Source organism: Podarcis muralis, chromosome 13 (assembly GCF_964188315.1).
Source record: "Podarcis muralis chromosome 13, rPodMur119.hap1.1, whole genome shotgun sequence".
In the NCBI taxonomy this organism is placed as follows: domain Eukaryota; kingdom Metazoa; phylum Chordata; class Lepidosauria; order Squamata; family Lacertidae; genus Podarcis; species Podarcis muralis.
In genome coordinates, this window is record NC_135667.1 from 3881829 (window position 1) to 3895595 (window position 13767).

The following is a 13767-nucleotide window of genomic DNA, read 5'->3' on the forward strand; positions in this document are numbered from 1 at the left end:
GTCAAAAGGGGTGGAGCAAACTTAATTGTAGAATTTTGTAGGCTAATTTCTCCCAGGGATGGATCTACCGTGAAATGAATGATGCTCCAGTCCAGGGTAAATATAAATCAATGATTAAAAAAACAAAACTCAAGGAAATCAGATTTTTTAGAATTTACGGTAAATCAGATTCCCCCCCCTTTAAATCGGATTTTTAAAATTTAAATTGGATTTTTAAAATAAAATGCTTTCGGAGGAAAAATCTTTCCAAAGATAGTTTTCTGTTTAAGTTACATTATCGTCCAAAGGCTATTCATCAGGAAATAAGGATTTGTTTTATTTAAAAAATTGTTTAACCACAGCACAGTTAACCACAGTGGATATATATGCTATAATTGTTTTAATTGTTTTAATTGTTATTAAGGAAATTGTTATTTTTCTCCCTCCAATAAACAGTTAACTTATTAAACCTCACAATAATTTCATCATTATCTGCCTATGTATTTCTAATAGTAGAGCCAAATCAGTGATTTTTGATATAACTGTAAAAACTGCTCTGAAAATTTATTATTCCAAAAATGAAACCTTCATCTGGTTGTAAATATTGAGACTGGACCAGCAAGAATGAGTCTTTCTGTATAACCCAGCGTGGCAATTTTAATCGAGACCTGAGATGTAGAAGATTTGAAGGTCGTAGGGCGGTTCGCCGCATAAAAACACAAGATGGGAACGCAAAATATGTAATGAAACAAAGGCAAACCAATAAATCCCCTTCCACAAACACATTTAAACGAATAACCAGCCAAAGGACAGGTTAGAGAGAAACCTGGCCCAACTGACAAAAATATATCCAGGTTTTCTTCTCTATTCCCATTAGCATAACTTGTTCAAAACCCGTGTGTCCTTTCATAGAATTGTTAGACGGGACCCCCCAAAGGTCATCCATCCCAACCCGCTTCCTTACCTGAGAAAGCCCCAATCAGGAACCGTCCGATAATCATCATCTCGTAGGACTTGCCGAGTTTGGCCAGGCCCATGAAACCGCCGCCGAGGAAGGCCAAGCCATTGTTCACAATCATCGCCCTCTTCCTAAAAACCACAGAGGAAACGAAAGCGTCTGCTGTTGTTGTTCGGCTAGTTTCGTTTCGAAGAATTTAATACGGCATTTCATTTATTTATTTATTACAATCGTATCCCCCACACCTCATCTTGCGACAACCTTGCGAGTCAGATTAGGCTGAGAGGCAGCGACTGAATCTCAAGGTCACCCAGTCAGAATTCGAACCCAGGTCCCACAGAACCTAGCCTGACACACTAACCACTGCACTGACCTATGACTCAAATCCCCTTAGAGATTGGTCAAGGGGATAGAGCGACTCTGCTATGAAGAAAGGTTGCAGCACTGAAGAATTATTATTTTTCTAGTTTAGAGGAAAGGCGAGGAAGAGGCGAGGAGATTAGACGTTTATAAAACTATGCGTGGCGTAGAGAGAGCAGATAGAGAAAAGTTTTCCTCCTCCTCTCCAAGCCCCAGAACGTGAGGACTTCAACGAAGCTGGACGTTGGAAGATTCAGATAAAAGAAAGTCTTTCTTCTCAGTTAACCTGCGGAACTCCTTGCCACAGGAGGCAGCAATGGCTGCCAACCTGGCTGGCTTTAAAAGAGAATTGGGAAAATTCACAGAGGCCACAATAGCCATGTTCTGTCGCCACTGTCAGAGGAATCTTGAGGAGACAAAGCTTCTTCTTCTTCTGTGACCCCTCGTAGCCGAGTAAGATTGTCTTCCATAAACACGCTTTTAACAATGAGTCCGTAAGTGATTGTGGAGGCCAATTCTGGATCCCCGTGTCCTTCCACAGTGGGGACATTGGTTCCCGGGCGGGAGTTGATCCCGGTGAGGGTTTGCCAAGCGTGCCTTCCTCTTGGCACGTTTCTCCCTTGTGTCCTGAGTTCGAGTGTCTTCAAAGCCCACAACACCTTTGGTCAAGGCTGTTCTCCAGCTGGAGCGCTCGCAGGCCAGTGTTTCCCAATTGTCGGTGTTTATACTACATTTTTAAAGATTTGCCTTGAGACAGTCTTTAAACCTCTTTTGTTGATCACCAGCATTGCGTCTTGCGAGCCTTGCGATTTTTTTCCGCTCCCCCCCCTTTTCTAAGCCGCTAATAGCCTTTTAGCCGCTAAGCCTTTAATAGCCGCTAAACCGCTAATAGCGCTAATCCGCTAAGCCGCTAATAGGGTTGCTTCGCAAGACGAAAAAACCGCTAGACGAAGAGACTCGCGGAACGGATTATTTTCGTCTTGCGAGGCACCACCGTAGTTGCTTTGGAAGACGACCATCAGGCATCCGCCCAACACGACCAGTCCAACCAAGTTGATGTTGAAGAATCATCGCTTCAACACTGGTGATCTTTGCTTCTTCCAGTACCCTGGTATTAGTTTGCCTGTCTTCCCAAGTGATGTGTAAAAATTTCCGGAGACGCTGTTGATGGAATCTTTCGAGGAGTTGGAGATGGCGTTTATAAGTGGTCCATGTTTCACAAGCAGACAGTAAGGTTGGTAGTACAATAGCCTTGTAAACGAACATTTTGGTTTCCCTGCGAATGTCTTGATCCTCAAGCACTCTACACTTCAATCGGGAGAAAATTGCACTCGCAGAGCTCAGGCGATGCTGGATTTCGGCATCAGTTTCGGCCCTTGTGGAAAGATAACTGCCCAGGTAGGAGAAGCGATCGACATTTTCCAACGTTACGCCGTTGAGTTGGAGCATAGCCATATTGCCTAGCAGATATCGAGAGCCCTCTCCTCTTCCATGAATTGGCCCAATTCTCTTTTAAAGCTGTCCAAGTTGTTGGCCATTGCTGTCTCCTGTGGCGGGTAGTTCCACAGGTTAACTTTGTGCTGTGTGAAGAAGGGTTTTCTTTTATTTGCCCTCCCTCCCCGATCCTCAGGCCGCTGTCTAGAGAAGATCTCTAAAGAGCTGCCCAAACAATATTTTATCTCCGGATTATCGGTGCCGAGAGATAATCTTGCCCTTTAGACATCCCTCCCTAACGTTCAGATCGTGAGATAAAGAGCGAAGGCTGGCAAGTCTTTTTGCCACAGTGTGTAGGGCTGGATCCGGCCCACACACAGCAGGCAAGGCTCCTCTGCTGTAGAAAAAGAAACGATTACACGTTCACTGCAAAAAAACGAGGGATTAAAATCCCAGCTCCAAGTTGCAGCTTGCAAATAGCCTCTGAGGGCACAACCTGCAGGAGCGTAAAATCAAAGTTAAGTTTATACAGGTCTTAACCGCTCGCTGAAAGCATTTTTTGTTCCGGCAAGCCAATCTGGACACGTCAACGATGATCTGTTTTAATCTCTCTTCAGCCTGCTGTTGGTTTTAATTTATCGTTTAAACGGTTTTCACCGCTTTTATTTCTAACTTTCACATTTATAGAGGCCAATCGGAGTACAAATGCCGTTTTCTGATAATAATTCCTATTTATGTGTTGACTAACGAGATTTACGTGCTGCTTGGTTGTCGTGAAACCTCGAAGCAGGTTACGAGAAGTGTTAAGCCTATCGAGAAAATAAAGAAATAGAATTTTCGTATTTGTTGTCAACAGCTTAGAGGTTTTCGGACCATCCAGCGGTATATAAATTCCATTTTATGAGAAGACTTCTTAGCTATCTGCTGGTTACTTTCTGGCAAAATTTATGTCCTGAAACATTGAAGCAGGTTTACAAGAAATATTAAAACGATCAATTAAGATGATGGTGAGGACTTGGCAAATTCACGGCCGCGGAGAGGGCTATCTGTGGCTAATAATAATAATAATAATAATAATAATAATAATAATAATAATTTATTATTTATACTCCGCATATCTGGCTAGGTTTCCCCAGCCACTCTGGGCGGCTTCCAACAAAGTATTAAAATACAGTAGTTTGTTAAACATTAAAAGCTTCCCTAAACAGGGCTGCCTTCAGATGTCTTCTAAAAGTCAGATGGTTGTTTATGGCGTTCCACAGGGATTTAAAAACAGTTTAAAACACTTACAAGATTAAAAAGATCAACAGCAGACAAAAGAGAGATCAAAACACATCAATGTACCGTATTTTTAGCTCTATAAGACGCACCAGACCACAAGACGCACCTAGTTTTTGGAGGAGGAAAACAAGAAAAAAAATATTCTGAATCTCAGAAGCCAGAACAGCAAGAGGGATCGCTGCGCAGTGAAAGCAGCAATCCCTCTCGCTGTTCTGGCTTCTGGGATAGCTGCGCAGCCTGCATTCGCTCCTTAAGACGCACACACATTTCCCCTTACTTTTTAGGAGGGGAAAAGTGAGTCTTATAGAGCAAAAAATAGAGTACATATTTCTGGGAAGGTTTACCTAAGCGAAAAGGTTTTAAGCAGGTGCCAAAAAGAGTACAGCAAAGGTGTTTGCCTGTCATCAAGAAGCAGGGAGTTCCAAAGTTTAAGCGCTGCTCCACTAAAATACCTGATTTCTTCCAAGAACAGACAAATACTAAGTGGCACCTGTAAGAGCGCCATTTCTGCAGATCAGAGTGGACAAGCATGCATTTATGGGTAAGGTGACCTTGCAAATAACTATTAAGACTACTTCGTTCTTATTTCTGGGCTGGCTCCTGTGTTGCTCTATAGCAGACGGCAACTCAACAGGTGCTGCCTCTTCCAACATAGGCAAGCAGTGACAAAGCTTCACCTGTTGAATTACTGCCGGTCATACGGTTATTAAAGGTAAAGGTAAAGGGACCCCTGACCATTAGGTCCAGCCGCGGGCGACTCTGGGGTTGTGGCGCTCATCTTGCTTTATTGTCAGAGGGAGCCGGCGTACAGCTTCCAGGTCATGTGGCCAGCATGACTAAGCCGCTTCTGGCGAACCAGAGCAGCACACGGAAACGCCGTTTACCTTCCCGCCGGAGCGGTACCTATTTATCTACTTGCACTGGTGTGCTTTCGAACTGCTAGGTTGGCAGGAGCAGGGACCGAGCAACGGGAGCTCACCCCGTTGCGGGGATTCGAACCACCGACCTTCCGATCAAGTCCTAGGCTCTGTGGTTTAACCCACAGCGCCACCCGCGTCCCTTACGAACCGGGAAGGGTGGGGTATATTAATAATAATAATAATAATAATAATAATAATAATAATAATAATAATTTTAATAATTTGATTTAAATCAAATCCACCCTGGTTGTAGTTTGCCCAGGGATGGGTGCTCTGCACGTGTTCAGAGGAACCCTCAACTTTGTTACGGCTTCGCACGGAGCGGACTTACCTGCCAAGCCATTCCGAGACAACTCCCACCATGAAGGCAGAGATCATTCCGCCGATGGAAAATATGGCGACCGACAGGGACCAGAGCGTTTTGAGGGTGTTGGGGTCGATGTGTTCCCCATTTCGGTGTAGCCAGGTAGCATTGTAGTTGTGTTCAATTATCTGAGCGAAGCAGGAAGGAAAGAGGGTCAGTTGGGAAAATCCCCTCTTATATCGCAAACCGATCTGTGGTCTTCGGATGGAGGGCAGAATGGAAGCTTACTTCACTATTATTATTATTATTATTATTATTATTACTACTACTACTACTACTACTACTCTGTAATGGGTCGGCATTTTTGTATATCTATGAATGATAAATAAATAACTTATTGTTAATAATAATAATAATAAGTTAAATAAATAATATTTAACTTATTAACTTATAGAGTTTTTGTATATCTATGAATGATAAATAAATAAATTATTATCAATAATATTAAATAAGTTAAATAAATAATAAGTTTTTTTTATCCTTCATAGATATACAAAAACGGCGACCCATCACAGAGCATCTTTCTATAATATACTAAGGTAAGATAGCTACTTAAGAAAGATCAAAGTCAGGAAGATGGGGGGAAACAAGAAAAGGAGGTTCCTAAAGAGAAAGGGAGAGAAAAGAGAAAGGAAGGAAAAAACTACAGAAAGACAGAAGAGAGCGAAACGACTTCCAGCTCTCTGTCCTGAAGCTTCATTCCTTCAACCATTCTAACTTCTATAAATCAGTATTTTTTCGATCTTCACACCCCAATATTACCAGTTCGTTTTCTCTTTCATGCGAAAAGAGAGAAATTTCCAATCCTTCGCAAATGTCGGCGATGGTTTTTCTCTAATTAAAAGTGTCCGCTTTGCCAGTACTGTATATAAATTATTATTATAATAATAGTTTCACAATTTATTTATTAAAGTGTGTTTAAAATACCCTGATTTGTGTTGCGGGAGCCACAAGCGCACAACCACACACAGACGGCCAACATTACTGGTTCTCCTCTCTCAACCTTTAACTCTTTTCTATTGTGTATCTTAAATTGCGAATACGAAGGCAGGGCCCGGCTTTCTATTTATTAAGTTTATCAGAGCAAACCAAACCCTATCAATAATCCGCCGTGAATTCTTTAGATTACTATAATAGTTCGTGGACAGAGCGGCTGTTTGCCATGCAGAACATCTTGGGTTTAGATCCTTGGAGTTTAGGGTTGGGAACGCCGCCTTTTCTGAAACCCTGGAGAGATGTTGCCAGTCAGTGTGGAGATGCCTTTCTCAGCCTCGGGTCCCTAGGTGTTGCTGGACTACAACTCCCATCATCCCTAGCTAGCAGTGGATGATGGGAGTTGTAGTCCAACAATACCTGGGGAACCCAAGGTCGAGAGGGGCTGGTGTGGACAATATTGGGTTTGGCGGACTACTGGTCTGACTCCGTGGAAGGCATTGCCTTCTGTTCCGAATTGTTTTGTCGTTTCATTTAAGAAAAACCATTTCATTTTTTCATTTAAGAAAATCCATATACCGCTCGATTGTACAAAAAACCCCCAACAACCTAAGTTGCTTACAAAAATTACAAATTAAAATTGTTGATAAAAAGCAGGTATTTAAAAAACATTTGGAAGAATGTTCAATGCAAATTATTACACAGTGGAGTCTCAGTTTTTGAACGTAATCCGTTCCAGAAGACTGTTCGACTTCTGAAACGTCCGAAAACTGAAAGCAGAACCTCAGTACAACAGGGAAACTCAAAACGGAAGCCCTGTAGCACGTTCGGCTTCTGAAAATCATTCGAAAACCGGAGCAGTTACTTCTGGATTTTCAGCGTTCGGTTTCCGAATCGTTCGGCTGCCGAGACATTCGAAAACCGAGGTTCCACTGTAACACAAAATGGGGCTGCTTTGATTTTTAAAAATATATTTGTACAGTGCCTAGAAATTAATAATAATACGCAGAATTAGATAAATTATCAGGAAGGATTCGAAACCGGCGGGACCATAGATTCTTAGAAGACTGGAGTAAATATATGAACTATTTGAAAAGTAACTGCGATGAACAGATTACGCTAGCGGGACTGCAAGAAGTTTTGTAAGGTGGATTATTTGAAATATAGACCATGAAGAGAACTATTAGTTAAGGGTAATTATATGTAATACAGAAAGTAAGACATGCGGAATAAGTGATAAAGAACGGAAAATCATCAGAGGTGTTGACGGAAGTCCAAAATATTGTATAAGATGAGGAGTTATGTTGTATGACTGTTGGAACTGATATGTTAAAAAAATTAATAAAAGTTGTGTGTTTGTGTGTGTATGTGTCTATCTATCATCTATCTATCTATCATCTATCTATCTATCTATCTATCTATCTATCTATCTATCTATCTATCTATCATCTATTATCTATCTATCATCTATCTATCTATCTATCTATCTATCTATCTATCTATCTATCTATCTATCTCTGCACACTGTGTGTGTATGTGTCTATCTATCATCTATCTATCTATCATCTATCTATCTATCATCTATCTATCTATCTATCTATCATCTATTATCTATCTATCATCTATCTATCTATCTATCTATCTATCTATCTATCTATCTATCTATCTATCTATCATCTATCTATCATCTATCTATCTATCTATCTATCTATCTATCTATCTATCTATCATCTATCTATCTATCTATCTATCTATCATCTATCTATCTATCTATCTATCTATCTATCTATCTATCTATCTATCTATCATCTACTCTATCATCTATAAAATTAATAATAACAACACACTATTGATTCACTCTGTAATTTCCTGTCCTTTCATACCCAATAATATACTTTAAAAACCAGAATTATCTTCCATTCTTTCAGCCTGCCCCAACTTGCTGCCCCCCAGATGATTGGGACGACCCCTCTCTTTTCTCCCCAGCCAGCCTTGGGGGTCTGGCTCCCTCTCCTTCCAGGGGAACATCTCCCCCCCCCCCCAAACAAACCTCTTGCGGCGCGTTGATGACTCCGATGTTGTATCCAAACTGCAGAGACCCCAACACGGCCGTGAAGACCGACAATATTAAGGTGAAGGTTATCCTGCTCCCCGAATCTTCCTCTCCTTCCTGGGAGAAAACAGGGAGGGGAAAAAAAAGATCATGAGCGATGGATCCCTTTTCCCATCTTGCAGCTGGATTCCTAGGACCCTCGTACCTATGGGACCGCCTCTCCTGGTACGCCCCACGGAGAGGTCCACAAATGACAACATTTTGGAGGTCCCGGGTCGCAAGGTGGTTAGATTGGTCTCGACTAGGGCCAGGGCCTTTTCAGTACTGGCCCCGACTTGGTGGAACGTTCTGTCCCAAGAGACCAGGGCCCTGCGGGACTTGAAATCTTTCTGCAGGGCCTGCAAGACAGAGCTGTTCCGCCTGGCCTTCAGCTTAGACTCACTCTGACGACCCCTTATATGGGATTTGGTATATAAATTCTCCCTTGGCTTTTTTGCTGAGACATGTAGGACCAGCGTGGATAGCTGGCTCAGGTGAATATCTGATGTTTGCTCCCTTTATGGTCTTGATTTATGGGCTACTACTGGTGCTGTGGGTTAAACCACAGAGCCTAGGGCTTGCCGATCAGAAGGTCGGCGGTTCGAATCCCCGCAATGACGGGGTGAGCTCCCGTGGCTCGGTCCCTGCTCCCGCCAACCTAGCAGTTCGAAAGCACGTCAAAGTGCAAGTAGATAAATAGGTACCACTCCGGCGGGAAGGAAAACGGCGTTTCCGTGCACTGCTCTGGTTCACCAGAAGCGGCTTAGTCCTGCTGGCCACATGACCCGGAAGCTGTACGCCGGCTCCCTCGGCCAGTAAAGCGAGATGAGCGCCGCAACCCCAGAGTCGGTCACGACTGGACCTCATGGTCAGGGGTCCCTTTACCCCTTTACTAAAATGAGGCTGCATTTTAAGCTGTATTTTAAGCCATATTTTAATTGTTTGGTGGCAGTTGTTGTTTTTCTATTACGTTTTATTGTAATTCATATTTGGTGTTAGCCGCCGTGAGCCCTGCCCTGCCGGCGAGGGAGGGGTATAAATAAACATTTATTTACTTATGCGTGTGATATTTTGACGTCCTGATGTCGCGCACGTGAGCATAAGCGAAACCCCACGTTTGAGGGAAAACACGCTTTGCACATGCCCAGAAGCATGCCCTGGCCTTTGGTTTGGACTCGGTCTGACCCCCTCCTTTGGTAATCCTCATAGAACTCTAGCCCAATGGTTGCCATTAAATAAATATATTATTATTATTATTATTATTATTATTATTATTATTATTATTATTATTCCAGCTGCCACCCAGAGTCCCAGGTTATCCCTATACAGTGGTACCTTGCTTCCCAAACCCCGAAAACCCGGAAATAAGTGTTCCGGTTTTTGAACGTTTTTCAGAAGCCAAACATCCGATGCGGCTGTCAGCTATTGTTTCCGGGGCGCCTGCACCAATCAGAAGCCGAGCCTTGGTTTCCGAACATTTTGGAAGTCAAACGGACTTCTGGAACGGATTAAGTTTGGCGCTTTTGTTTTTGCTCTTTATTTTGCGTTTTTGTTTTTGAGGCTTTTTCAGTTAATTAGTTTTTTGTGACTGTTCAGCTACTGATGAATTGATTGATTGTGTGACGTCGGAAATAGATAAAAGCCCCCCATCCAAACAAGGACTATCATCAGTGCAGGTAAGAAAAAAAGTAATTTTAATTTGTATCATCTATGATACTGTCTTATTTATTTTATAGTACAGCACATTGATTATTGCTTTCGTTTTATGGATCCATGCAGTGGCGTAGCGTGGGTTGTCAGCACCCGGGGCAAGGCAAGTAATTTGCGCCCCCTAACCCGTGGATTTGCGCCCCCTAACCTGTGGATTTGCCCTAATCCCAGATGTTGCGCCCGGTGCGGCCGGCCCCCCCTGCACCCCCCACGCGAAGCCACTGGATCCATGGTCTCGTTAGAGAGTAAAATTCATGTTAGATGGCTGTTTTAGGGGTTGTTTTTAAAAGTCTGGAACGGATTAATCCCTTTTGCGTTACTTTCTATGGGAAAGCACGCCTTGGTTTTGGAACACTTTGGTTTTGGAACGGACTTCTGGAATGGATCAAGTTTGAGAACCAAGGTACTGTATCTTTATGATGATTTCTCCCTCCATCTCTCTGTTATTTAGAGACAGATACCTCTCAGGTTGCAGTTTTTTTTTACAACTTCCTCCTCACCTTTCTCTCTCTCTCTCTCAGGTGAGAGGTCACCTTCAAACCGAGAGAAAAATGGAGCCAGAATAGCTGCCTTTTTCTTCTTCTCGGGACTAGTTAGACCAGAACGAGAAACCTCTGTCTGGTTGCCTCAGCCTCGGAAACGATAATGCGAGAATTACATGAAGATGATGTACAGATGGCATACGACACCAGTGCAGTTAGGGAAAATGTACAAAACTAGTTCAAATATATGTTGGAAGTGTAAGGAAAAGGAGGGGACATTTTATCATATGTGGTGGGATTGTAAGATAATTTAAAAAAATTGGGAAATGATATACAACGAATTGAAGGAAATGTTCCATTTAACATTTGTTTAAAAACCAGAGGCATTTTTGTTGGGGATTGTAGGGAAAGACCTGCCAAAAAAGCTGAAAAACATCTTCATGTATGCGACAACGGCCGCAAGAGTTTTAATAGCACAAGGATGGAAGACTGAAGAAACCCCGACTAAAGAATCATGGCAAGAAAAATTGACGGACTATGCAGAGCTGGCAAAACTGACATATAAGCTACGGGACAAGGATAACTGTGACTTTAAGGATGAATGGGAACCCTTTACAAAGTATCTGAAGACGCAACAAAGCGAACTGGACCCCTTGGCAGGTTTTGAATAAACATTCACAAACCTTTTATTGATAAGAATCAGCTAAATAGTTTGAGGATCTATAAAAGGTAAAGGTAAAGGTACCCCTGCCCGTACGGGCCAGTCTTGACAGACTCTAGGGTTGTGCGCCCATCTCACTCAAGAGGCCGGGGGCCAGCGCTGTCCGGAGACACTTCCAGGTCACGTGGCCAGCGTGACATCGCTGCTCTGGCGAGCCAGAGCCGCACACGGAAACGCCGTTTACCTTCCCGCCAGTAAGCGGTCCCTATTTATCTACTTGCACCCGAAGGTGCTTTCGAACTGCTAGGTTGGCAGGCGCTGGGACCGAGCGAAGGGAGCGCACCCCGCCGCGGGGATTCGAACCGCCGACCTTTCGATCGGCGAGTCCTAGGTGCTGAGGCTTTAACCCACAGCGCCACCCGCGTCCCTGAGGATCTATACAACTGTGTAAGATGCAGAAAAGAGCATTCTCAGAGAAACCAAAGACTGGAACTGAGGGAAGTCGGGGGGGGGGGGGTGGGAGGGAGGAAAAATGGGGGGGAAACAAGGATGATTTGTTTTTGGATAATATGTCTTGTTATAATTTTGAATAAAAAAAGAAAAAGAAAAGAAACAATAATGCGAAGTTGGGAAAGGTTCAGGGAAAGGAGAACCAAAATGATTGAGGGGATGAAGCGGTACCCCTGGGGGAAAGGATTTCAAGCGCCATGGACTTTTTATCTTAAGAGAAAATTATAAAATTATAAATTTTCCCTACATAATATTGTACCCCGCCCATCTGACTGGGCTACCCCCAACCACTCTGGGCAGCTTCCAACAAAACGTAAAAGGCATAACAAAACATCTTGAATTCAGTGGACGTACGTATAATGATTGAGGGACGCGGGTGGCGCTGTGGGTTAGACCACAGAGCCTAGGACTTGCCGATCAGAAGGTCGGCAGTTCGAATCCCACAACGGGGTGAGCTCCCGTTGCTCAGTCCCAGCTCCTGCCCACCTAGCAGTTCGAAAGCACGTCAAAGTGCAAGTAGATCAATAGGTACCGCTCCAGAGGGAAGGTAAACGGCGTTTCCCTGCGCTGCTCTGGTTCGCCAGAAGCAGCTTAGTCATGCTGGCCACATGACCTGGAAGCTGTACGCCGGCTCCCTCGGCCAATAAAGCGAGATGAGCGCCGCAACCCCAGAGTCGGTCACGACTGGACCTCATGGTCAGGGGTCCCTTTACTTTTACCGTATTTTTTGCTCTATAAGACGCACTTTTTCCCTCCTAAAAAGTAAGGGGAAATGTGTGTGCGTCTTATGGAGCGAATGCAGGCTGCACAGCTATCACTGAAGCCAGAACTCTTCCAAAGCCTCTTCAACAACATTTGATTCACAATATTTTTTTTTCTTGTTTTCCTCCTCTAAAAACTAGGTGTGTCTTACGGTCAGGTGCGTCTTATAGAGCGGAAAATACGGTACAGTGGTACCTCGGGTACATAATTCATTCCGGAGGTTCATTCTTTACCTGAAACTGTTCTTAACCTGAAGCACCACTTTAGCTAATGGGGCCTCCTGCTGCCGCTGCGCCACCGGAGCATGATTTCTGTTCTCATCCTGATGCAAAGTTCTTAACCTGAAGCACTATTTCTGGGTTAGCGGAGTCTGTAACCTGAAGCGTGTGTAACCCGAGGTACCACTGTAATGATTATGTAAGGAATCATAGCAATCATGATGTTATTCAAAATGTGCGCTGCAAGGCAGATGTGTCCCGCTTGAATTTTCCACCTGAGCCACCAAACCGACTCATTTTCCCGTTCCCAAACGCCGACATCCTTGATTTTTCAAAGAAGCCCCCAGAAGAGAGATATTGTTGGGAACTTGGGAGAGAGGGGAGAATCAGTGGTCCCCCATAAACTGCCGCATTAGTCTGCTTCTGGTTTTAACCTACTTATTATTGGCCTTGGTGAAAACAAATAATTCCATATTTCCTGTATCGCCAGCGGCGCCTGCCCCCTCCAGCGTGTGGCACCAAAAGGAAATGAGCTTTGGAAACCAAAGATGTTGCAAATTGCCATCTCTTCCCAGTTCCCAGGAACTAGGGTGAGGCCAGCCCTGCCCGGCGTGGACTGCGCTCGGGTTGGCAGGAGTAATGTCAATATTTGAGATTAGTGATTATATTATCCACTATCATTGTCTCCCCTCACCACCAACAGCGACCAGCTCAGTCCCAAAGGATCACATTTGTGGAGGTGGGTGGGTACCGGAAAGAGGGAGCGTGCACACACACACACACACACACACACACACACACACACCCTTGACTGTTTTCGGCCTTGCCCCAAAGTGGAAAAACATTTGCAGGAGAAAAGCCGTAGGACCTCACAGCAAGGGAAATTGTCCCACAGCCGCCGCACGGTTCAACCACAGAATTTGCTCTCGTGCAAGACAGCGATGCCCCCCGGTTTCAATGGCCTTGGAAAAACCGATCCGGCCAATTTATTTATTTACATTCTTTCCGAAAGGAAAATTCAGCAAATTGATCGGGATTAACAACATCCGTTGAAGACAATCCAAAAATTAAACTAACAATAAAAGGAAAAGCAGATTTTTTTT

General features: G+C 43.8%; 1 protein-coding gene across 3 annotated transcripts in view; it reads right to left on the reverse strand.

The window, feature by feature from the left end:
* The window catches only part of SLC2A4 (solute carrier family 2 member 4), a 46292-nt gene that overhangs the window by 14794 nt on the left and 17731 nt on the right, over positions 1-13767 (reverse strand). For all 3 annotated transcript variants that reach the window (XM_077916818.1, XM_077916819.1, XM_077916820.1), the window contains exons 2-4: positions 8280-8399; positions 5264-5424; positions 944-1068 (exon numbers count right to left, since the gene is read on the reverse strand). In XM_077916818.1, coding sequence (XP_077772944.1) covers positions 944-1068; positions 5264-5424; positions 8280-8399 — 406 coding nt within the window. The remainder of the gene's footprint in view (positions 1-943; positions 1069-5263; positions 5425-8279; positions 8400-13767) is intronic.